At 34.0% G+C, this 22356-nt stretch overlaps 2 protein-coding genes, 1 long non-coding RNA gene and 1 pseudogene across 5 annotated transcripts; 1 reads left to right on the plus strand and 3 right to left on the minus strand.

The window, feature by feature from the left end:
• Positions 1–335: 335 nt before the first annotated feature.
• On the minus strand, positions 336–3887 carry LOC105778524 (protein NRT1/ PTR FAMILY 6.2). Its single transcript, XM_012602279.2, has 6 exons — positions 3711–3887; positions 3503–3605; positions 2172–2389; positions 1515–2062; positions 1094–1434; positions 336–1013 (listed from the first exon to the last, which is right to left on the minus strand). Exons 1-6 carry the CDS (start codon positions 3711–3713, stop codon positions 481–483), a joined length of 1746 nt encoding a protein of 581 aa, XP_012457733.1. The 5' UTR covers positions 3714–3887; the 3' UTR covers positions 336–480.
• Positions 3888–13969: 10082 nt separating this feature from the next.
• Positions 13970–14792, minus strand: LOC128042411 (histone H3.2-like; annotated as a pseudogene).
• Positions 14793–16473: 1681 nt separating this feature from the next.
• LOC105778258 (protein FLX-like 4) lies at positions 16474–19890 on the plus strand. Of its 3 annotated transcripts, none has more exons than XM_052633382.1 (4): positions 16474–16811; positions 17832–18473; positions 19050–19189; positions 19311–19890. In XM_052633382.1, the coding sequence occupies exons 2-4, from the start codon at positions 17923–17925 to the stop codon at positions 19556–19558; spliced, it is 939 nt and encodes a 312-aa protein (XP_052489342.1). In that variant the 5' UTR covers positions 16474–16811; positions 17832–17922; the 3' UTR covers positions 19559–19890. The 3 variants fall into 3 exon arrangements, with proteins under 3 accessions (XP_052489342.1, XP_012457541.1, XP_012457477.1); XM_012602087.2 differs by lacking the exon at positions 16474–16811 and adding an exon at positions 16818–17314; XM_012602023.2 differs by lacking the exon at positions 16474–16811 and adding an exon at positions 16818–17314 and having other exon boundaries at positions 17837–18473.
• A 1153-nt stretch (positions 19891–21043) lies between these two features.
• Positions 21044–22259, minus strand: LOC105778208 (uncharacterized). The gene is made up of 2 exons (XR_001128609.2): positions 21676–22259; positions 21044–21376 (listed from the first exon to the last, which is right to left on the minus strand). It is a non-coding gene; the product is annotated as an uncharacterized LOC105778208 (long non-coding RNA).
• Between the last annotated feature and the right edge of the window lie 97 nt (positions 22260–22356).

Consider the following 22356-nt stretch of genomic DNA (forward strand, 5'->3'; position numbering starts at 1 on the left):
CGTCTAGGCCGGGTTTGAGGTGTTACAGATACAAGAAGAGTTTCGACTACATCTATTACTTGTGACTTAAGCTTTCCACAGATCTCCTAGTTTGACCATGTATTGTTTCTTTAACAACAATTTGGGTCACACAACTTTAATATGTGTATTTTATGTAATAGTAAGAAATTGGGCAATATAGACCGTTGTTTTATTTGGCATGAGTTATATATTGATTTAGAGGTTGATATCGTTTTAAGCTAATGGTGATCTCATCTTGACTTATGATTTTCCAGGAAGAGTACAAAGTGGCGGCATATTGTGGTATAACGGCGTAGGGAAAAGAATCCTTAAGATGAAACTGAAACCTTGATTCTCTATTGATTGTAAAAGACAATAAGAGAAAGGAAACCAAACCCAAACCAGTTATTATAATACACAAAAGAAGGCGATGAAACTAAAGTTAAAACAACACCAACAAAATGCAATAATAACATGTTTCTAGCACTTATTCTCAGCAGATGAGCCATTGACAATGGTCTCCATCTGTAGGGCAGGTTTTGGGTTCTTTGGTTTATACCACACCGCAAAAACAAGATACAGTACGAAGTTTATCACGCCTAGAACTGCTAAAAGTCCATAGAAGCAATCAAGTCTCCCATGGTTTATGTTATCCGCTAGCCATCCTTGCCCATCATTGCTTCCCGTCACTTTTTTCACTACTGATACCAGGAAACTGCTGACGAAGAAACCCAGCGATAGTGTCGTGAGGAAGAGACCAGTGCTCATGGTTTTCATTCCTTTGGGGGATTGAGTGATGAAAAAATCAAGTTGGCCTGTGTAGATGAAGGCCTCACCAGCCCCCACTAGGAAGAACTGTGGGATCAGCATGAACACGCTTATAGGCAGCGTTGTTGTGGTGGCACCCACGGTTCTCGCCACTGCCAATCGTTTCTTCTCGGCTAGTGCCGCGACCGCCATTCCCAACGTTGATAGGACTAGGCCTATGGCAATTCTCTGTAGGTTGGTAAAACCTGTTGCAGGAAATGGTAATTAGTTTAAGATCATTGAAACAGTTATCATAGCAGATTTTTTGTGTGTGTCATATACTTACCTCGTTTTCCTTTCAATTTCTTCCATAATGGCATAATGAGACGGTCGTATACCGCAAGGGTGATCAGTATAGCTGCTACGAAGAAGACGGTGAGGGAACCGGCAGGAATTAGGAAACCTCCAATTGATCTTTCCATGGTGGAGGCTTGCTCCACTGAGAAAGTGATCATCTGGGCGTAAGTGGTCCAAAATATGATGGTTGTGGCCCACACCGGCAAAAGCCCCACCATCATTTTCACTTCCTCTACCTTTGTGACAGAACAAAGTTTCCATGGATTTGGAGCTGAAACAACATTTCTTTCGAAATCTCCTTCGGCAACAATGGCTGCCTTGTCCAAGAACCTAGTGTAGAGTTATATTAGCACAACAACCAAAGAAATAAATCATTAAGTAATATATTTACTCCCATGAAATAAACTCACTGGAACTGATCTGTGTGATGAATTCTTTGAGCCTCTGGGGTGTCCTCATATAACAATTCAACACTGTAAGGGAGTTCCATCTTCCTCTTATTTATTGCAGCTACAATAACCTGGAAAATCTGAACTATTGGACTTCCTATACTTTTCTTATATCTGTATCTTTTAGTCCCTGATAAGAATATCAAGATGGCTACAAACATGGAAACAGAGCAGATTCCATAACTCCAGCTTCGACCGACTTCATCTTGTAAGTAGACGAGCACCGTAACCGCCGTCAGGGTTCCAGTACTAATGAAGAAGAAGAACCTGTTGAAAAAATAGGTCATTTGGGCTTTCTCCTTTTCATCTTTGTCATCAAACTGATCAGTTCCAAATCCCGAGACACTAGATTTTAGGCCACCAGTGCCTAGTGCAATTAGGTATAAGGCCACGTACAAAATCCCCATCTGAAATCCATTGGCTGGTTTGCATGTATGGGATGCCGATGCATGGCATGGTGGTGGGCGTAGTTGTGGCAGTTTTGTAGCTATTGCTAATGCCCCAGTCCCCTAAAATCACCATTATCATCAAAGTCAAAAAACCTGACATGCTGCAGAAGATTGAAATAACACTTTTGAGTTGTTTTAAGTTAAGAAGGGAGCTGTTTAAAACACCCACCAGTGTCTGTATAGCGGCAAAGATGGCAATCGTCTTGTATCTGCCAAGGAATGAATCAGCAAGGAAGCCTCCAAGCAAACACAAGAGGAAAGATGTCCCCATGAAATCTGTCACAACATTGGCTGAAGTTGAACTTGGCAAATGCATTACACCAACCAAGTATGTCACAAGGTTAACTGCAATTCCCATTGTTGAAAGCCTCTCACAGATCTCAATCCCTGTGAAATCATTTCAAACTTATTTTTCTTACCTCTTTATAAATGGAAAAAAAAAAAAGCTCAAAAAAAAGAAAAGAACTCAAATACAAAAGAAATAATTTTTATCAGCTTTCTTTTTTGCTGGTGAGGGATACAATGATTTAAAGCTTTATATCAGAAAACCCTAGGATGCCATGTAAAAACTTGATGATTAAGGTTATTAATATTACTTATAAAGCATGTTTTAATTAAGTAAACAAAAGAATAAGTTAAACTCCTTTTTTTGTTCTGTTTTTGGGTGGATAAGGAATGTTAGAAGAAAAGTGAAGGCTATATAATAATGTTGTAAAAATGTAGTTATATTAAATACCACAAAGAAGGATAGTGGAAAGCAGATTTGCTTTGAGGAAATCTCAATAATTTAGAGCTTCTACATGCATGAATGGCCCCAGACAAATATCTTCCTTATCCCATCAAACTCCAAGCAGAAAATGACATGAAATTCATTATCATTTGAAGTATATATGGATTGGAGTTGTAAAGGGTCCCATGTGGCTTGCCCCCCCCTTGCCTCCCTTTTCCTACACTCCACTCATAATTAAAAGTGAATCGAAGTGATAAAATAAAAAAACCAGGTTATGTCAACCAGCAAAACGGTTCGATTCCTAGCATCTACAGCCCTTTTCTCTTATTCCGAGCTATTTATTTTCTTTTAACTTGTAAAAGGGTATCATGTATAACTGCTGAATCTTCTAACTTTCTGTTTAATGATTTATAATTATTAAGACATGAAAGCCCCATCAGACCATCATCTTGCATGAACTAACTGCTTGTTGCTCTGATGGAATATCACCTTCTTTTATATATTTTTTTTACCAAAGCTATTGTCTTTTAACAGAAATTTATACTTTGTCCTAGATATGATAATAAATGTTGTCACATGGAGTGCTAAATGGTTGTCCTTCAAAAAAACAAAAAAAAAAAACAATATTGATTTTAGAAGTTATGGGGAAACAACTCTGGATCCAGTCAATACTTGTTAGTTCATCTTAATTTCTTCTGCATGATTGAAAGTTTACAACAATGATCAATAATCCAAACCAATATAAAATGAAGTTGATGCAACCAACACACCTAGAATGAGTGCAGCCGGAACCCAACCTCCGGTTTTCGACCTGTCAGCAGGGAAACCCTTGTAGTCCACCGCATCCGCCACCGTCCAGCTCATCTTCCCTTCCTGGAAAATCCATGAACAAAAACATTTCAGAAGCTTTGGTTATGTTAATATAGCCATTGGTACAATACTATATTTCATAGTGTCATGGAAACTCAGAAAACTGACCATGTTCTACTATTCAACAAGTGGGATTTAGCTGAAAAAGAGAAAGACAGAAGAGAAGTAGGGTGTAAGAATGCCTTTAAACTTCTATGCTAACTTTAACTCACAACTTTGATGTGTTTGGAAACTAGGTTCCCCTTTTATAGGCAACAAGTGATAACAATTAAATGAATAAAATGTTGAAGTTAAAGGGAGTCTCCACTAAGTAATTGAGACAGATCATTGTTCATGTTTCTTGAAATAATTAAAGGTAGGGGGTTAGGTTTATCAAGTTAATAGTGGAAGGCTCTACCACTGATTACAACCATTGTTTTTTTTTTATTTTAGAAAAAAATATATATGGAATTTTAAAGGTGATGGTGATTGAGGATGGTTGAGAAGAAAATTGGAATCTGGAACACGCAAAACCAATATATGTTCTTCAATCTCTATGGTAGGATAGATTAGCTTTGAATTTTTGTGAAAATAGTGAACCACATTGGCAGCTTTGGTTAGTGCCTTTGATGCCCCACAAACCAAAAAAGGCTCCCTTGACCCTTAACCTTTTGTTTCTGCATGAAAACCAGAAGTGAGTTTCAAGAGAATTATGAACCCTTCTTTTTGACATGAAAACAATAATGTTACAACAGAACCAAAAGAAAGCAAACGTTTCCATTAAATGCCGACGAAAGAGAATGGGGTTGTAAAATGCTTCACCTTGAAACACAGTGTGATCTTTTTCTTTTTTCTTTTTTTGACATGATAAGAATGTTTCTATGATGCATGAGTAATTTAACCTTTTTTCATTTCACAGCAACCTGATAGTGCTTTAAGCTTTTTAACTGTCAATTTCGATGAAGGAAAATGGTGCAGCCGACTTTCTTTGCTGTGAGAACGAAGATCACAGATGTATCAATCAACAAAAGTTTCCATGGCAAGACCACATATATAATCACCTTAATTAAAGTTAATAATATACAGAAATTAACCAAAGAAACTGTATTGCACTGCTTGCGATTGTAGTACCTTTTGATTTAACTGCTACATATAGCAGCAATTCAAACAAAGAGAATTAAGCAATCTGTCAGGAGAAAAACTAATGATTTTTCCTGAAATCACAAGCAACGAAATTGATACACTCAACCAATTCCAATCTACCATTTTATCATTAAGGTACTAGAAAAAATTAATACAAGTACCTACTCCTTTATACAACTCAAAACTTCGATAATAAGTTGATTTATTGCATATAATCTCCATAAATCTGTGATGGGATCATATAGATTAATCCCCTTTGCTGCTGCAAGGAGCTCTTTGTATGGTTTTACATGCACAGATACCTTGACCTACAAGTCAATTAAATAGGGTTTGAACAGTTTTGACAAATACCCTTTTTACTTTTTTCATTTTAGGGCTTGTTAAAAGTTGAACCTAACAAACTAAGAGTTAGATACCTTTCAATCAACATGAAGGTAAGCTATCAGTCCTACCACTATATGAAGACATTATTGTGGAATCAAATACATCGAGGGGAAATGCTCAAATCTATGTTGACAATAATAACGACTGTTGAGTAGGGTCAATGAGAGTTGACAAAGAACTCATCTCTACCCCCTCACACAGGCATAAAAATCACAAATGCTTTGCACCCAGGTGCTTTGCACGTGCCCAAAGGGTCTCACGTGCGATCGAATTATGTAGATGTAGCTGCACACGTACCAACAGACACCACTCGAGAACCGATCAAACCCACCGGCCATTGCCATCACATGGTTCATGAAAAAAGAGACTTTCCACTTGAAAAAAAATCATGTAAGGCCAAATGAGACCCATAACTAGACAATACCCTCCCATGGGACCCTTTTTTATTTCTCATTCTCTCCTTCCCTTTTCTTCCACTATCAGTTCAAGGATTTATTTAATCTCATTTGACTTGTTTTCAGGCATATGCCACAGAATCCACAACCACCCCCATTTTGTATATGGTCTGCCTGGCTTCTTCCCATGGCCCTACGGCCAACTCTTTCATCTTTTTGGCCGCTTGTCTCTCCATAGAAATGATCCAAGTGTAAAGGAAAGATATCATGGAATGACTTGCTTCAACTGTTGTTCCAATTTATTGGCATTACCATTAAGCTTGTTCCACCAAGTCATTGGAGCAATCCATAGTTCCCCGCAATTATGCTGAAGCATTGCCACTTTGTTCAACCCTGACTTCAAATAATAATTTTCTCCCACCAGTGCCATAACAAGAAAAGCATTTAAATATTGTCTAGAGGGGGTTAACCAGTTAATGTAATCAAGGGTGTCTCTTGGATAAATTCAACCAAATGAATGATTCTCCATCATGAATGATTCTACCAAAGGATGCTCAATATATGTATGGATGCATTGTAGTTTCAATCAAAGTTGCTTTTCTTTTTCCTTCTTCACTCTCTCTGAAATATACATAAGCCTCGTGTTACATTTTAACTCAACCTTCAATCACATGAGATGTATAATTTAGTGGAGGTTATTATGGCTTGCATAGGCTCATAGTGGTTGTCTTCTTTTTATTTTAATTATTATTTGTTAATATTCATTTTTTGTGTTGCATAAATATACAGCACTGATTTGTGTCGATGTTGATCTTGTTGTGAGCTAACCAGAGCCACAACTTCTCTATCCAAAGACAAACATTCTGTAATCAAAAGCTTGTCTTCAACTATTCCTCACAAATTTGAAACAATGATATTAACATTAATATGATTTGACAATATCAGGTGATGTTCATGTGTTCATTTTTTTATGATTAGCTGATTACCGACATTGTTTCAATCTATAATTCCAATAAAGTATGATAAACCAGCAAGATTTGCCTGGAGAAACTGCTTGTTTTTTTTTTTTTTTTTAAATTTATAAAAACCATATCCCAAATCCCAAATGAAATAACCTTCGCTTGCCTTTTGGTCTACATGTGTAAAGCAGTGCTTAATTTAATAAACAAGAATATCAGAACCTCTTTAATGCTGATTAGAAGCTTCCTGTAGCTAATTAAGATAACAGATTTTTTCCCCATGCACTACTTTGGATAAGATATATTAATGAGATTTGCTCCTTAAAGTTTGTGGCATTCCACCATAATAATAATAATAATAAGAATAACATATTTGGTTAAAATACTTTTTTGGTCATCGAACTTTTAAAAATTGCTACGTGGTCACCAATATTATCAATTTACTATGTTTTGGTTACTCAACCATTAACTCTCGTTAAAAATGTAACGGCAAGCAATGTGGTACGTTATTCTATTATTTTGTACAAAATTTTAGGTCAACCTATATAACTAATCCCTCCAAATTTTCTTTTCAGCAAATTTAATTCTTTTTCTTTTATTTTATTTGGCTTAATTACACATTTGGCTCTTGAGTGTTTGACACAATATTCTCTCAAGTTATACTTATAGTTTAGAAAAATTTAAAACTATATCAAAATTTTTAAAAAGTATAAAATCCCAAATTAATATAAAAATCTAGAAATTAAAAATACAAAAAAATCATGTTTTAACAAATTGAGAATTTGCCCAAATTTATTTTCATGAATCTATAAATCTTAATCTTGTTGAAGCTAGGGGTGTTGGAAGTTTTAATGTATTTCAAAGAATATCACAATTCCACATCCTTTAAATAATCTACTTGAAATGTTTATATAGCTTTACTTTACATTGCGCCTATAGGAGTCGAAACATGAGGATGGGCACACGCCTAGAAGGTGGATTCAATTTAAACAAGTAGAATCCCCCCTCCCCTTGTGCGTGTGTGATACTAGGTCGAAGATTGGTTTTGTTTTTACATTTTATTTTAAATTTTTTTGTTTTAGTCAAATAAGGTTATTTGAAAATCAAATTTTCTAAACCTTATTTAACAGATTTTACCATATCACTGACTTCAATGTTTTTCCCTCTTCTCCTTCTTCCCCTTTTACCCAAGTATTTAATTGATAAGTTTTTCCTATTTTGTTTTACTTTAGTTAGCGGAGGTGTTTGTTGAATCCACAAACTATCCTTAAGGACAGTACCTGCTAAACCTTTTCCTATCTCTAAGATCAAACTGTTTTATGGTAACCATTTCAGTAGCCATCAGTAACACATTTTTCTTCGTTCTCAACATGTAAGGAGTAGCTTTTGCCCTTACAAAGAAACCATCATCCGCTTGTTGTTATAAAAAAAAGTGTGAGGTCAAAATAGTTTCAAATGGCTACAACTGATTTAATTTGAAAGCAAATTGAACGCATGAATCAATTATTGAAATTCTCAGTTAGTAATGATATGAATTTACTCTAGACTGACTTAATATAAATTTTATCTTTGATATGGATTAGGCCAAACCTCAAGTTAAAAAATGACTAAAGTTTTAATAATATGATTTTAGATTGTAGCGCTGTTGTGAGAATTTTTGTTTACCATGTTTATTGAATATGTAATTTTAATTTATTTTGTATATATATATATACATGATTTATGATGTATATAATATATAGGATTGGTTAAAATCCACATAAAATTTTGAGAAAAGAAGAAGAAAAAGGGAAATTATTTTGCATGCTAAATTCATAGTATTGGGAAAAGCTGTTAAGAAAACAATTATTATTGGTATAGTAAAAGTCATTTTGTGATATTTATAATAATAAACTATAAATTGGAATTAAATCTATACTTTGTGTGAGGTGGACTCAAGTTGATCTTGGCTTTCAACTGAACGACCTTCTGCTATTCTCGAACCACGAATTGCGTCGAGTATAGAGGTGAATCCAGAGGGGCTGGCAGGAGCCTCGGCCCCCCTAAAATGGAAAATTATTGTTTTGGCCCTTTAGAAAATTTTAAAAATTTAAAATAGTAAATGTAAAATTGCACTTTACTCCCCTAAAATTATGAAAATTTAATTTAATCATTTAAAAATTATAAGATACAGGCTATTAAAAATTAAAATTTTATTTCGGCCCCCCTAAAAAAATTTTCTAGCTTCACCCTTGGTCGAGTATGAGGTCGAGCAACACGAACCAAATCATAAAAAAGAAAAGATTTACTTACTTTCAGTAGAAAAATAAGTTCTCTCTATAAGTTGCTAAAACTCATAATTCCAAAAAATTAAAATTTATTCTTCGTGAATAAATTTTCACTATTTTCTGACAGAATAACAATATATGAATAATGTATGAAGTATCTTTTTAGGTCAACTGGTGTTATATATTTATAGGGAGATGTACAAGAGTTCTAATTGAGTAAGCCCTTGATAAATAATATTATTTAAATAGAAAATACACTCACATCCTAAGTATGAGAGGGGGAAGGCACACCCTTGTATATTTCAAACTAGTGGAGGGATCGATTAGACATATATAATTAGCGCTCAAATAATTTATAATTAAGTTCTGGATTTTCACCTATTAATTATAAACTTATTTATTCACAAAGTCATTCTACTAAAATATCTTGACTGAGCTCTCACTTATTATATACTATTATGAAAGCTACTTAATAAATGCTCGTTCAATGACATTGTCATAAGTGTGTTATCCTCATAGGATATCATTAATCTCATTGGGATAAATCTGTTCTTCCAATATATTCTATTTTGTCTCACGATAGTCATTACATCTTTCTTCATGAAAAGTCAATTATTATCAAATAGTAATTAAATTATTTATCACAAAGACAAATTTAATCTATATATTGTAACTTTAGACATAATTTAGTCCATCTACTTTTATAATGACATTAGTTAGTCTAAATAGTTTATATTGTTAACTATTTCAGTCAAGATGCTACTGTTATTTTTCTTAAGGACAATATTCCAATAGAAAAAATATTTTATCATGACAGTTTTGAATGAGTATTTTAAGAAAAAAAATCTTAATCATTATTTTCAATGTTATTTTACTGCCATATGACTATCAAGTGATTTATTTTAATTTCAAAATGTCGCACAAGAGAATTTAATAGAAGAATTTTAATGATGGTAACATTGAGACCTAAATTTTAAATCTAAAAAGAAGAGGGTCTAAATTTCTAAATATAAAAGTAGAATTAGAGTATATTAATGCCTTCAAATTTGTACTTCATAATTTGACACAAATAAATAATCAACCCAACGTGAAGTGAGGGAATCATACAAATGAAAATAAATGTATATTTTCATTTCTTTAAAAGTATATAAATGAATTAAAATCGAAGTTTTATGTATCAAATTGCACATTAGACCAAAGTTCAAGCATAAATTTAATATTTATCCCTTATCTATTACCATATATAAGTGTTTAATTAAATTGATATTGTCGTACTACCTTTAACCAAATCACCAATTTAATAATAAGTTTCGAAAATTCATCACTTTTAATAAATAATAGATATTATTTTAAAGATAATTTTATCCTTTTATATAAAACCTTAAAAAATACTTTATCCATGATAGAGTTTGTGCATTTCATTTTTATTTCAATAATATTTTAAATATGAACTAAGACAGCAAAACTCTTTTGTGATGTATGAGTCAAAACCTTCAATCAGGGCTGTTGTCGTGTGATTGGTTTCTCAAAGCTGTAATAATTGAATCCTGTCACAAATTTCTATTTTGTATACTGTCATCTAATGCTTATAAACTTTTTCTTTTTTGGATAATTATTATTTTTCTCTATTGCACAATAAGAAAATTCAAAATCCTGTTTGGATATTGGTCCTAAAATTACCAGAAAAGCGAAAGTCTTTAAAACAAACTTCCTGGGGACACTAGGATTATATAGACAAGTTTAAAAGTCAAATTTAGAAGATAATTATATTTTAACTATAAAAGTGTGCAATTTTTGTTTTTGTGTATCTAGTTTTAAAGCAAGCATGTAAATGTAATAAGATTTAACATTAAAAAATTGTTAAGAGTATTGGGATTAAGTTTTAATTTAATTGGTAATAATTAGAAAAACGTGGGTTTAAGCATAAATGTTTGGGAATATTTCGTGTAGAAACAAGCATTATATTAAAAAATGCTAAATTCTTTTTGTTTAATGAAATAAAATTTTCAATATTTAATATTTTAAATGTGTTTGGTTATCATATTTATTTTGAAAAATTATATAGTACACTACTAGTGAATTTTTTAGACTCTACCATCAGGTTAAGGGTTGGCAAGTGTACAGTAAAATATTAAAAAATAAATATTTTAAAAAGAGAGACACATGTCAACTTTTTAATATTGCTTGTGGAATAAAAAAAATACACTCTCAAATAGAGGTGCTCATGGGCCGGGTTGGGTTGAACTAAAAATTCAGGCTCATTTACTAGGCTCGGCCTAAAAAATGGGCCTTTGCCCAAGCCCGACCCGGCCCTCACGTATTAATTTTTATATAATTTTTAAATATATATAATACATCAAAAATACTAAAAACATCAAAATAAATATTTTCCGACAAATTGAAAATAAATTTAGAAAAATATGTAGACTTAAATAACACTAAGATAAATGCAACTTAACAAGCAAATGCCTCTAAAATAATAACAAAATTAACAAATGCCTTTAAAATAATAACAAAATTAACAATAAAATAAGTTTTATACAATATCCAAACAATAACAACAAAATAGAAGCAACATAATAGTAAAATGATAACAAAATAGGGAGAAAACAACAAGAAAATAACATTTTAAAAAAGAGCAGATCTTTTTTGTCCTTTAGTGAATTCGGGCCGGGCTCGGGCCAAAAAATTCTTACTCGAGGCTCAACTTCTTTTTTAAACGGGCATTTTTTTTATTTAAGCCCATTTTTCAAGTCTATATTTTTGCTCAAACCCTCCCACATTTCGAGCGGACCTTCGGGCCAGGCCAGGTGGCCTGACCCATGATCATGTCTACTCTCAAATACTAACCCATTTATTTGTTTACTTGAAATAAAATTTTTAACCAAAAAGTATTGAACAAATAAATAGATAGATGATTATTTATCACTTAATGTTGAAATTGCTAAGTTAATTTTATTTTTGTAAAATTATATTTAAAATAAATAATCTCTATTTAGAAAAAGACATTCAAATTACTATATTTTATTTTTATTCAAAATTATACAAAATAATATACTAATAAAATTAAAAATAAAAAATAAATATATTTAGAACATCAAGATTGCAAGCAACAAAATTATATTAAGTACTTAATTAGTCATTCAATACTTAATAAAAGGTAATACTAAAATTTAACATTTAATTTAAAAAGAAATACCAAACCACATGTAAGTGTAATGTCCTCCCCAACCATAGCTTTTATCTATTTTGAATAGAGTCCAAGTACATTTTCGGCTAAATTAATTAAATAAGTCGATTTTTAAATTTTAAGAAAATATGTCCTTTTTTAGTCAAATGGATAAATGTTAGTAGTTTTATCCTTATATCTTAAGTTTAGTTCATCTTCCACTCACATTTGTATTTTTATTTCATGTTGTTTTAATCTTTTATTATTTTTAATTAATTTTTAACATATCAGTCGTTTGGTTAAATAATTAAGTAATAGTGATTTTATTGTTGAGTCCTAAATTCAATTCCTCTTCTAAACACATTTGTAATTTTATTTTTGTTTCAAGCTTTTTTATTTTTAATTAATAACTCTTTTATTCATAAAATCAAATAATAAATATGTAATTATATAATAATAAGATATAATTTACATATATCATTATGTTAAAAATATTTGAAATTAATAACTTATTTATATATAATATAGATATCAACTAACTTTTTTATATATTTTTATATATAATATTTATATGTCAAATATTTTTCCACGTATATTGTGGGTATGATGATTTCTAATATTATAAAGTGAAATTGTTATTTTATATGTAAATTATGTCAAATATCATTGTTTTCATCTACATTGTGGGTATGATATTTCAAAGATTTTATATACACATACAAAAAATATAATACTAAAATTTACTACACATGATATGGATTGAAAAATAAGTATTACACATATAAAATTATATTTATTAAAAAATTATATTTTTAATAATTATTTGATTTAATAAATAGAAGATTTATTAATTAAAAATAAAAAATTGAAACAGTATGAAATAAAAACTACAAATGTATTTGAAAGAAGAATTGAATTTGGGACTCAAAGTTGAAATTATTATTATTTAACCATTACACTAGTAGAGTTCATATATTAAAATATTAATTAAAATAAAAAAGCCTAAAATAACATGAAATAAAAAATACAAATGTGAGTGGGAGAGAAATTGAACCTGAGACTAAAGGATAAAATAACTAATATTTAATCATTTAACCAAAAAATTAATAATATTAATCATTTAACTAGGCGCACTTTTACTTAAGTTAAAAAAAATGGACATATAGTTTATTTTCCAACATATTTAATTTATTTAGCCGTTGATTGTCAGACAAGAAAAAGAATATGATTTAATATATATTTTTTATATGTTAAATCCTACTTAAATCGTTCTTTCTAGATTAGCCCTTCTATCGCAAAGCTATAGAGATAGAAATTACTTAGGAATTAATGTGAAAGTGGGGATTAGCTGTCAAATAAATAAATTTCGTTTGGTTTGTTGGTGTTGTTGCTGTCACAGTGTCGCTTCCTTATTTCGTTTTCGATTGAATGTGCGTTTCAAAATGGCTGAGAGCTTATCTCCATCCGAAACACCCAAGAAAAGAAAAAAAAATTGAAGCTTATCCCAATTGGTGATGGTCACCAAAATTGTAAATCTTGAAGACGGTCAAACATTAGCGATTGTCTACCATGAATTTAATGCCTTTTGTTTCTTTTAGCATGTAGCACGTGAATTTAAAGGCTTGATATTGACATGGAATGTTCTTAACCAAAAGAATATAATAAATGGATCTAGCATTTCATGTATTGATCAAGAATGCTCAACTAATATTCATATTACAGGATTGAATTTGCTTCTATTACTAGTGTGCGACTTATACCTATATATAATAAACATATTAAATAAAATACAAAAATTGCTATTATAATTAGATTAAATTTGGATAACTTTAATATAAACTGTTTTGATCACTTAACTTCAAAAGATTATAAAATAGTCATTGAATTATTCGAAAGTTTTCATTTAAATAATAAACTATTCGAAAGTTTTCATTTAAGTCATTGGGTTGTTAAGTTTTTTTGTAAAGTCTGGTTAGTGAGCTTCAAGCGACGATTCGACGATCAGTACGGTAAATCAGTAGCCATCAATAAGTAAAAGAACATTTCTTAGATCTAAGTAAAAACTGAACTATTAAAGAGAAGGGAAAGGAAAGCTTTTAATTGGTGCAAAATGTGTGAATAAAAAAGACCATACAACAATAATTTTAACACCCCAATAACTTAAATAGAATTCCACCGGTTTACATCAATATTTGATAAGAAAGCAAATTAAGCTTAGGTTTCCTTTGATCATACGCATTTTATCAACTAAAAAGTAAAAACAAACAAACAAATTATGTAAGCTCTCTCTCCTCTAATCCTCCTAGCAAGTTGAATATACTTAGGCATGATTATAACCCTTTTAGCATGAATGGTGTAGAGATTAATATCCTCAAAAAGCCCAACGAGATAAGCCTTAGGAACTTCTTGAAGAGCAGTGACAACACTACTTTGGAACCTTAAACCGGTTTTGAAATCTTGAGTGATTTCCCTCACCAAACTCTGGAACAAGAGCTTCCTTATCAAGTTCAATGCTTTTCTAGTACTTGATTTCTCTAAGAGGCACAGTTCCAGGCTTGGATCGGTGAGGCTTCTTCACTCCTCCGGTTGCCGGAGCTAATTTGCAAGCGACCTTTGTAGGTAGCTACTTATGAGGAGCCTTGCCACCAATTGATTTCCTAGTTGTTTGCTTGGTACGAGCCATTGGAAGAACAATTTGGGTGGCAATGAAGAGCATTTGGTTTGTGAGAAAGTGAGGAAAGTTTATAGAGTAAGCTTTGATTGGGTTAATTGAAGTGAATTAAAGGTGGATATATAAAGGGAATTTGGGAGAAGTAGGAAGAAGTGAAAATTCGTGCTTCTTAAGAAATATTTTAAATGGGTGAATCTAAACGATTAATAAGATTGGTTATTGATGGCTTGACATGATCCTTTTCCATTGCAGCACCTTAGGAAAAATGGTGTGCCATCTCATATAAAGTGGACAATTTGTACGAGGGGTTATTAATGATGTGGTACTTCAAAATTTGTTTGTGGTGCTAGCCATAAAGGCTTGAATGGCCAAATCATCATAAATCCCTTTTGCGTCCATAGTTGTTGCATTAAATCTTCTTATAAAGTTACTAAGAGACTCGTTTTCTCTTTGACGGGTGGATATAAGGTAGACGAGAGATTGTTGAAGAGTCTTGTTGGCAAAAAATCTACTCATGAATAACCCGACCAATTAATCAAAAGGACTAGATGGAACCTTGAGGCAATGACAGGTACCACTGTCGGGTAGTTTGTGAGAGAGTCATGGAGAAAGCCCTGCATTTAACAGCATCAAAGGCACCGATGATGCTCATGTGGTTGTTATAATAGGCTAGGATTTCCTCTAAGTTGCCCATGCCATTGTAGGAGAGCTTGGGAAATTTGAAGGAGGTAGAGAGATTGTAGGTTAACATTTCTGAGGACAAGGGGCTCGTTAGAGTAACTCCAAGAGGTCTCTTTAGCTTTAGACACACAACCTATTGCCACAATTCTAACTTGTGGGTCGTAATCTGCTCCTCTATGAAAGCAAGATTGTTTAGAGCGTCTGGAACCTGAGGATTGGCTGGGTGAATTTCTTTAGCAGGCATATCATTATGATGGCTTTTGTCTTTATTACTGCGGACGGTGGATTAAGTAGAATTTTCTGGGTGGTCGCAAGGGAGTGGATCATTTCTTCTGGCAGCATCTCTAACTGCGCGAGGTCGGCAATTATCTGCTCATTCTTGACATTCGTATGGTTAAGGAGACGATGACGCTCCTACTGCTCTTGGACTTAGTGCTGTTGCTCAAGGAGTTGCTCTTCCATGCGCCTAATTTTTTTTCCTGCATCTTATTGACATGTTGAAATCCAGATGATTATTACTGCTGAGAGGCTTGATCCACGGGGATGGCGATGATGGTTGAGCAGAAAAATAGGCAAGGGCCTGCTGGAAGTATTGGGCGAGTTGTTCACTAGGGTCAATGGAGGAGATGCCAGAGGGTGGGTGTAACTTGGTGACTACTAGTAGGACAGGGGTAGTAGGTGGCACGGATGTAGATGGGTTGGAGGCCAAGGGAGTGTTGAGGGTTGCCATGAACTGCACAAAAGGATGAAAAAGGTTGAGAGAGCGATAGGAAAGGTTGGTTCGATAACTGATTCAATGGAGCATTCTCAGTGAGGTTTTGGGTTGGAGGGAGCTCAGAGTTTACAAGGTTGATAGGATCTGCCGTAGTAAAGGAGCTTGCTGGGTTGGTGGAGTTAGCTGGGTTTGTCGAGTTGAGAGGAGCATCATTGTGAGAAAAAGTCATTGTAGGTCGTCCATGTTCACTGTACCAATTATTGATACTGAGTACAAACAAGGGGCAAGACAATGAGGAGATTGTGGTGGTCTGAAGGGAGGCTGGTTCACCTAAGAAGGGGAAGAGCTGAGAAAGACGAGAGGACGGGAAGATGGTTGTGCGAGTTTAAGGAGGTTGATTTGCAGTGAGGGTAAGGATTCAAGGATTGCTCAAAGGGGAAAATCATTTTCTCATCGTTTAAGAGGATATTTATTAGCGAGATCCGCTTGGCTATTTGCATGACGTGGAAAGGTGAGTACCATCGTGGAGTACATGAGAGACATGCACATTTGGGCCTATCTGTTATTTTCTCAGGCAATTTAAGGTTGTTATGTTTAGGTGAGTCTCAATAGTTCTCGAAAGGAGTACTCATACTAAAAAACGGGTAGCTTAACCATAGCGAATGAGTGGCTAGATAGAGGGAGGGTGTCTCTTCTATTAACGAGTAGCTTGTGGTGGAAAGTCGATTTGGGGGTTGAATTAGCTAAAGACGACATGGTAGATAGTGGTAAGGGGCCTCGGCATGGCAAATGGTGGTAAAGGGCCATCTTCAAGTACTCACCTGAAGCTCTTTGAGTGCGCCACAGGTAAGATTCGAATAATGTTATAACAATTATGTTGGAAAATTAAAAAAAACTATTTAATAAAATTTAATTTAAAAAGTTTATTACAAAATCAAATTAGATACAAAAAGGAATTGTAAAGTTAAAACTAGTAATCAAGTAAAAGTGTAAAACGGGCAAGAAACGGATTGTATTTGTTATGCCTGGGATATTAAGCAACCCATTTATCCTTCCCCCTTTCCACAAATTCATAACCTAACGGTTTACCACCTAAATTAGTTTTTTATTTATAAATTACACCCTAATTTGTTTTTGTTCATTTTTTGGAAAAGTCATTTCTCTTCCTCCTACCATCGTTCATCTCCTCTCTCGTCTCTGCAAATCAGTTTTTTTCTTCTCTTCTCACCTCATCTCAGTTCTCACCCACCGCCGTGTCCGCTGGTTTTTGCCGGATATCTGTCGGAATCCGTGTCGGATCGTGTCGACACGGATACTGCACCCCAAATTGCCGAGTCCGGGTAACGAAGGTAATGATGCATGTAGATGACTCCTCACTGTGAGAATCATAGTTCATTTCTGTTTTAATGATGAATCATGCTATTTTCTAAACAACTAAATAGTTATTGTCCTGTATTTGAATTAATCTGATAAAAGGAGTTGAATTATATTGTTGTTGCTAGATGTTTTATAAAGTTAAATCCATCCAATAGAAGATAGAGAATATAAAGAAAGAAAAGGAGGCTTGTATGTTTCTTGGCAATTACTTTCTAATTGAGAGAGGATTTTACGCTGCACATCATACAATTTTGCTGTAGTTTTCTTTTTCTTTTTTTCCTTTTTTTCCATTGGGAAGGACATTCTTCCTTCTGTGACCTGTATCAGGGCTTCTCTTTATACAATTTGGTTGTAGTTTGGGGGTACTTGGTCTTTCAAAACTTTGTTCCTAAAATGTGGTTGTAGAAGGGTATGCTCTTTACTCCATTATCATATACGTGGCCTTCATTCCTGTGACTGACCCTTGCCCTTTTTCTCCCTTTACCAAAGAAAAGAAGAGCAGTTAGGTATCCATACCTAAGGTGTTCACTATCTAGATTACCATTTACATGTGACCTAGTCTGAGTGGATTCTCAGACAGATGGATTCTAGAAAAATCCGATCAGCATATGAGGGACGTTCCATCCAGGCTCCAAGTGCGATACGACATGGTTCACTTGCTGGCTCAGGTCCTCCTGCTGCTCGTGGGGCTTTGGAGCCACTTCTACGACCTGAGCTTTTAGAGAACAAGATTGCTTCTCAGGCTGCAGAAATTGAGCAACTTGCTAGAGACAATCACCGATTGACAGCTAGTCATGTCACCTTGAGGGAAGATGTTGTGGCTGCTCGTCATGAAGCACAGAAACTCAAGGAACACATTAGAAGCATCCAGAATGAGAGTGATATTCAGATCAGGGTTCTGCAGGAAAAGATTGCAAAAATGGAACCGGATATTCGGGTTGGTGAGAGTGTTAAAAAAGAGTTGCAACAGGCACTCATTGAGGCACAAAATTTAGTCAAAGTGAGACAAGAGTTAATTGCCCAAATTCAACAGGCCTCGCAGGAGTTGGTAAAAACTCGTTCTGATGTTAAGTGTCTGCCGGAGTTGCATGCTGAACTTGAAGATTTGAGGAAAGAGCACCACAGATTACGGTGAGTTAAACAATCATTTTGTTGCTTGGTGTCTGGAACCCTTCATTAAGTTATCATATTGAAAATATTTTGCTGCAATATTCACTGTTATTGTGGTAAAATGTTTTGTTATTAATATGATGGTGTTTGTCCTGAAATAATACCACAGGACTTGGTAACTGCATTTGGTCATTCAAATTCTTGCAAGAGCTCCATAACTTTTAAATATGATTTATTTGCTCTATTGTTCATCTGAATTATAAACTGCTTGGTAACTGTTAATAAAATTGCCATGTTGAATATGCCGTTTGTTATTATTGCCCCATGCTCCAGCTTTAATGTGGCATGCTGTTTTAAGTAATCAATAGATGGAAATGGTTGTAATAAGCCTGGATAGCACCAGATTTATATATTGATTATCAAAAAATTATTCTATGAGCCCAGAGTCATAAGTTATGCAAATGTTCAAGCAAGCAAAATAATCATGTTGCTTACCTCAAGATCTCTTTGTTTCATACTTCATTTGTGGTGCTTTCCACCACCATATAGTTGCTAAGAAGTAGGCTTTGATTATTTTTTGAATTTGTTTAAATGTAGCGTTACATTTCAGCATGAAAAAGAGTCAAACATAGAGCAGGTGGAGCAAATGCAAGCTATGGAGAAGAATCTAATCCGGATGGCAAAAGAAGTTGAAAAGCTACGCGCTGAAGTCTTGAGTGCTGAGAAGAAAATGCATGGTAACTTTCTTTTCCTATATAAATGGTACTTGGCACCCAATCTGGTTGCTTCTTTTCTTTTTCTCCCACCTTTTCCCTCTGCTAACACTTGCACTGATATTGTGTTCTTTAACACAAATAGGAATGGTACCATATGCTGGTGGCTACATGAATCCTGATCCTTCATATGCACCACCTTTTCAAGGTGGCACCACCTATTCTGATGGCTACAGTCGGCCTGTAATGCAGACGGGTCTTGGGCCAGTAGAGGGCCTAATCCCTTATGGTAATAGTACCAATGTTCCAGCTGCTATTGCTGCTACCGGTAGTCAAACTGTCCCTAGCTCAGTTTGGGGAGCACCCTACGATCCATCACTTGCTCAGAGGTAAACTAGGAGAAGCTGCCTTGAAAGCCTCGCCTTGACCCTGGATTGTTAGCTTTATGTTGTTAAAGATATCAGCAGTTAATAAAGCACCACAGATTACAATATGGGCATTCCATATTTTACCCTCAAATTAGCATCTTAGTATCCATTGCACGCTAAACTGTTCAATTGAAGCTATGCTTTTAGAATAGGAGAAAGGTGAAAGAACTAGGTCTTCCTTGCGTTTGAAGCAATTACAAGATGAATGGCATAGTAGTCTCCAACTTTTGCGCCTGTATATATGATTTCTGGATATAATATTTAATAATTCTAAGTATTTTGTTTTATATTCTCAAACAGTTAATCTAAGGGGTTATGAAATAGTTAGTTCGATCCATTGTTAATTGATCTATAATTAACTAAACTGTTAGTTGAATTGAGCTTTTTTGTTAAAATAATTAACGAATCTAACCAACATCAATTAATTTTGTCGGCTTTCTATTTAATTGTTGTTTATAACTTCTTTTTCTTTTGGTCCAAAGTTCATACCATTTTGAAACAATTATTGGCAAACATTACACTAAAATGGTAGTGTGCATTAAATTGGAACAAAATATGACAAACAATGTGCATTGTCATATATTAGAACAAAACATTATAACATTACATTACAATGACAGTTGGAACGAAATTGATAGGTGTTTAATTAATATATGTTTTAGAGTTAAATTCACACTTAGTTTTAGGCTCTTTTTAAGTGAATTACTAAGTTTAATATTGGGTTTTAGTAATTAGATTTTAGATTTTAGTTAGATAGTATCATGTTTGTTTAATTTTAGTGTTAAAGTAGCCCATCAAATATTCAAAACCTGGTTTTTCTTCTTTGCTCATTGATTGGATCAGTCATGGCACATGCGGTAACCTTTTTTTTTCCATTTTCCATTGGTTTTTTTTTTTGCTTCTCCGTGTATTTTCCGCAGAACTCACAGTAACCAAAATTTGATTAACGATTTCCTTGATCGATCTTAAGTTTATTCACTGTTTTCTTATATATTTAATTAAATATGGGTCACTTGTTTTGTTTTTTAGTACTTTGTGTTGTTATAAAATTTCTAGGTTTTAGTTGTGAATGTTCTCATTCCTTGCCAATGCTTGAACAAGAATTGAAATACTATGAATTTTAAAAGAATGTGAAAGTTGTAGGCAAAAATTTATATATAAAAAAAGGAGGAGGCATTTTTAATGCGTATATCACATAAATTAAAGGGTGCTTGTGTCTGGCACTAATGGCATCATGATATCCACGATTTTTTTCATTTGCCTAATTAACATCCATTCATAGTCTATAATTTTAATCATAAAAACTTATAGAAACTTAATTTGGAGAAAGACTGCTGCAAAGGTAAGAAATGTAGACACCGCGGGTGATATCCAGTTCTTACTTATAATTAGGGCAGCATATGATGACCTCAAAAGTGTCAACTGTAGTAAGCTTTATGGCATTCCTGAATTAGTCAAAGAACACTGGATTACTGTAGTAGATTTATACCACTGAAAGTATTATCTAAAAGGAAATTAGATATTTACAAGCAGAAAGTCAATTTCCAGCATAAGGTGTGTAAGACCCAATTTATGCCCGGGCCCAAAATTACAACCCAAACTACAAACCCATGACCCAGGGCCCAATAAGCCCAAAACCTTAACTGGTTTCAGCAGGAATTGAAACCCTAAGGCGCCGCTGCCTCCATGTGCGCCTTCAGCGCGTACCACGCCCGAGGTCTGCCACCGCCAGCCAAGCCTTGCACGAAAATGGCAAGCCATTCCAACACCTGCAAAAGAAGACCTGCAAACAAGCACGAAAGAAGGACGAGCAGCACAAAAAGTAGAAACAGTAAAAATAATGAAAAATGTAATCTCTTTCGGCTTTATAAGCTCGGAAACAAAACGATGAAGGGGGGTTCTTTTTCTTTTCTTTCTTGTAACTTATTCACAGAAATAAAAGCAAAAAAATCAAAGGTGATTTCCTGGATTTTCGATTGCAATCTTTCCTTTTTCTTTTTTTCATTGTATTTATTTTTTATTTTGATTTTTCAAACAAAAACAAAAAATAAAGATAAAGGAAAAGGGGAAGAATAAACTCACCTGAATCGGCCCCTGAATCCGGCGTCATCATCGGCTCTTCGCCGTTGCCGAACTGGTTAAGGAAGGGACGGAGGCCTTCCGTTTTCTCCTCGTTTCCCCGTTTCAGAGCCTTGGTCTCTGAGCGCGCTCCAACGCGCTGGTGGGAGACACCCTCGCATGGCTCCGGCCACCGGGCAGGGGAAGGCGTGACGGCGGCAGGGTTCCAAGGCTAAGCCTGGAACCCTAGCAAAAAAGGGAATTTCCCTTTTATTTCTTTAGCTTTTGTGTTGAAGTTCAAACGGCGCCGTGTAAAGGAAAGAGGGCTGTGCATTATTACCCTAATGGGTATTTTACATAATTAGTCCCTCCAATTCTGTGACACATGCGAGCACTCTTTTATTTCTTTTAATTTCGGCCACGTAATTTCTCGCCTGTTCCAATCTGGTCCCGCACAAATCAATGAGGATACGGGATGGGGGATACTGTGCGATAAGTCCCTCATTCTTGATGCGCATTTCACCTTAGTCCTTTGCTACAATTTTTATTTCATTTTAAAATCTGTCATTTAATTTTGTTTTGATTTCAGTTTGGTTCTGGATCTGTTATTTTATTATTATTATTATTATTATTATTTTTAAACTGTTTATCTATTTGATTCCATATGCCTTATTAGAATTATTTTATCATTAGATTAATTATTTT

Source organism: Gossypium raimondii, chromosome 7 (assembly GCF_025698545.1).
Source record: "Gossypium raimondii isolate GPD5lz chromosome 7, ASM2569854v1, whole genome shotgun sequence".
Classification (NCBI taxonomy): Eukaryota; Viridiplantae; Streptophyta; class Magnoliopsida; order Malvales; family Malvaceae; genus Gossypium; species Gossypium raimondii.

Excerpts from the sequence above, each read along its gene's own strand:
- LOC105778524 (XM_012602279.2), bottom strand. Across the intron at positions 2,390-3,502 it reads TCCGGCTGCACTCATTCTAG|GGATTGAGATCTGTGAGAGG; the intron begins GTGTGTTGGTTG and ends ATGATTTCACAG. Across the intron at positions 2,063-2,171 it reads TTGCCGCTATACAGACACTG|GGGACTGGGGCATTAGCAAT; the intron begins GTGGGTGTTTTA and ends TGGTGATTTTAG.
- LOC105778258 (XM_052633382.1), top strand. The coding sequence starts at position 17,923 with ATGGATTCTAGAAAAATCCGATCAGCATATGAGGGACGTTCCATCCAG. Across the intron at positions 18,474-19,049 it reads AAAGAGCACCACAGATTACG|CGTTACATTTCAGCATGAAA; the intron begins GTGAGTTAAACA and ends GTTTAAATGTAG. Across the intron at positions 19,190-19,310 it reads TGCTGAGAAGAAAATGCATG|GAATGGTACCATATGCTGGT; the intron begins GTAACTTTCTTT and ends TAACACAAATAG.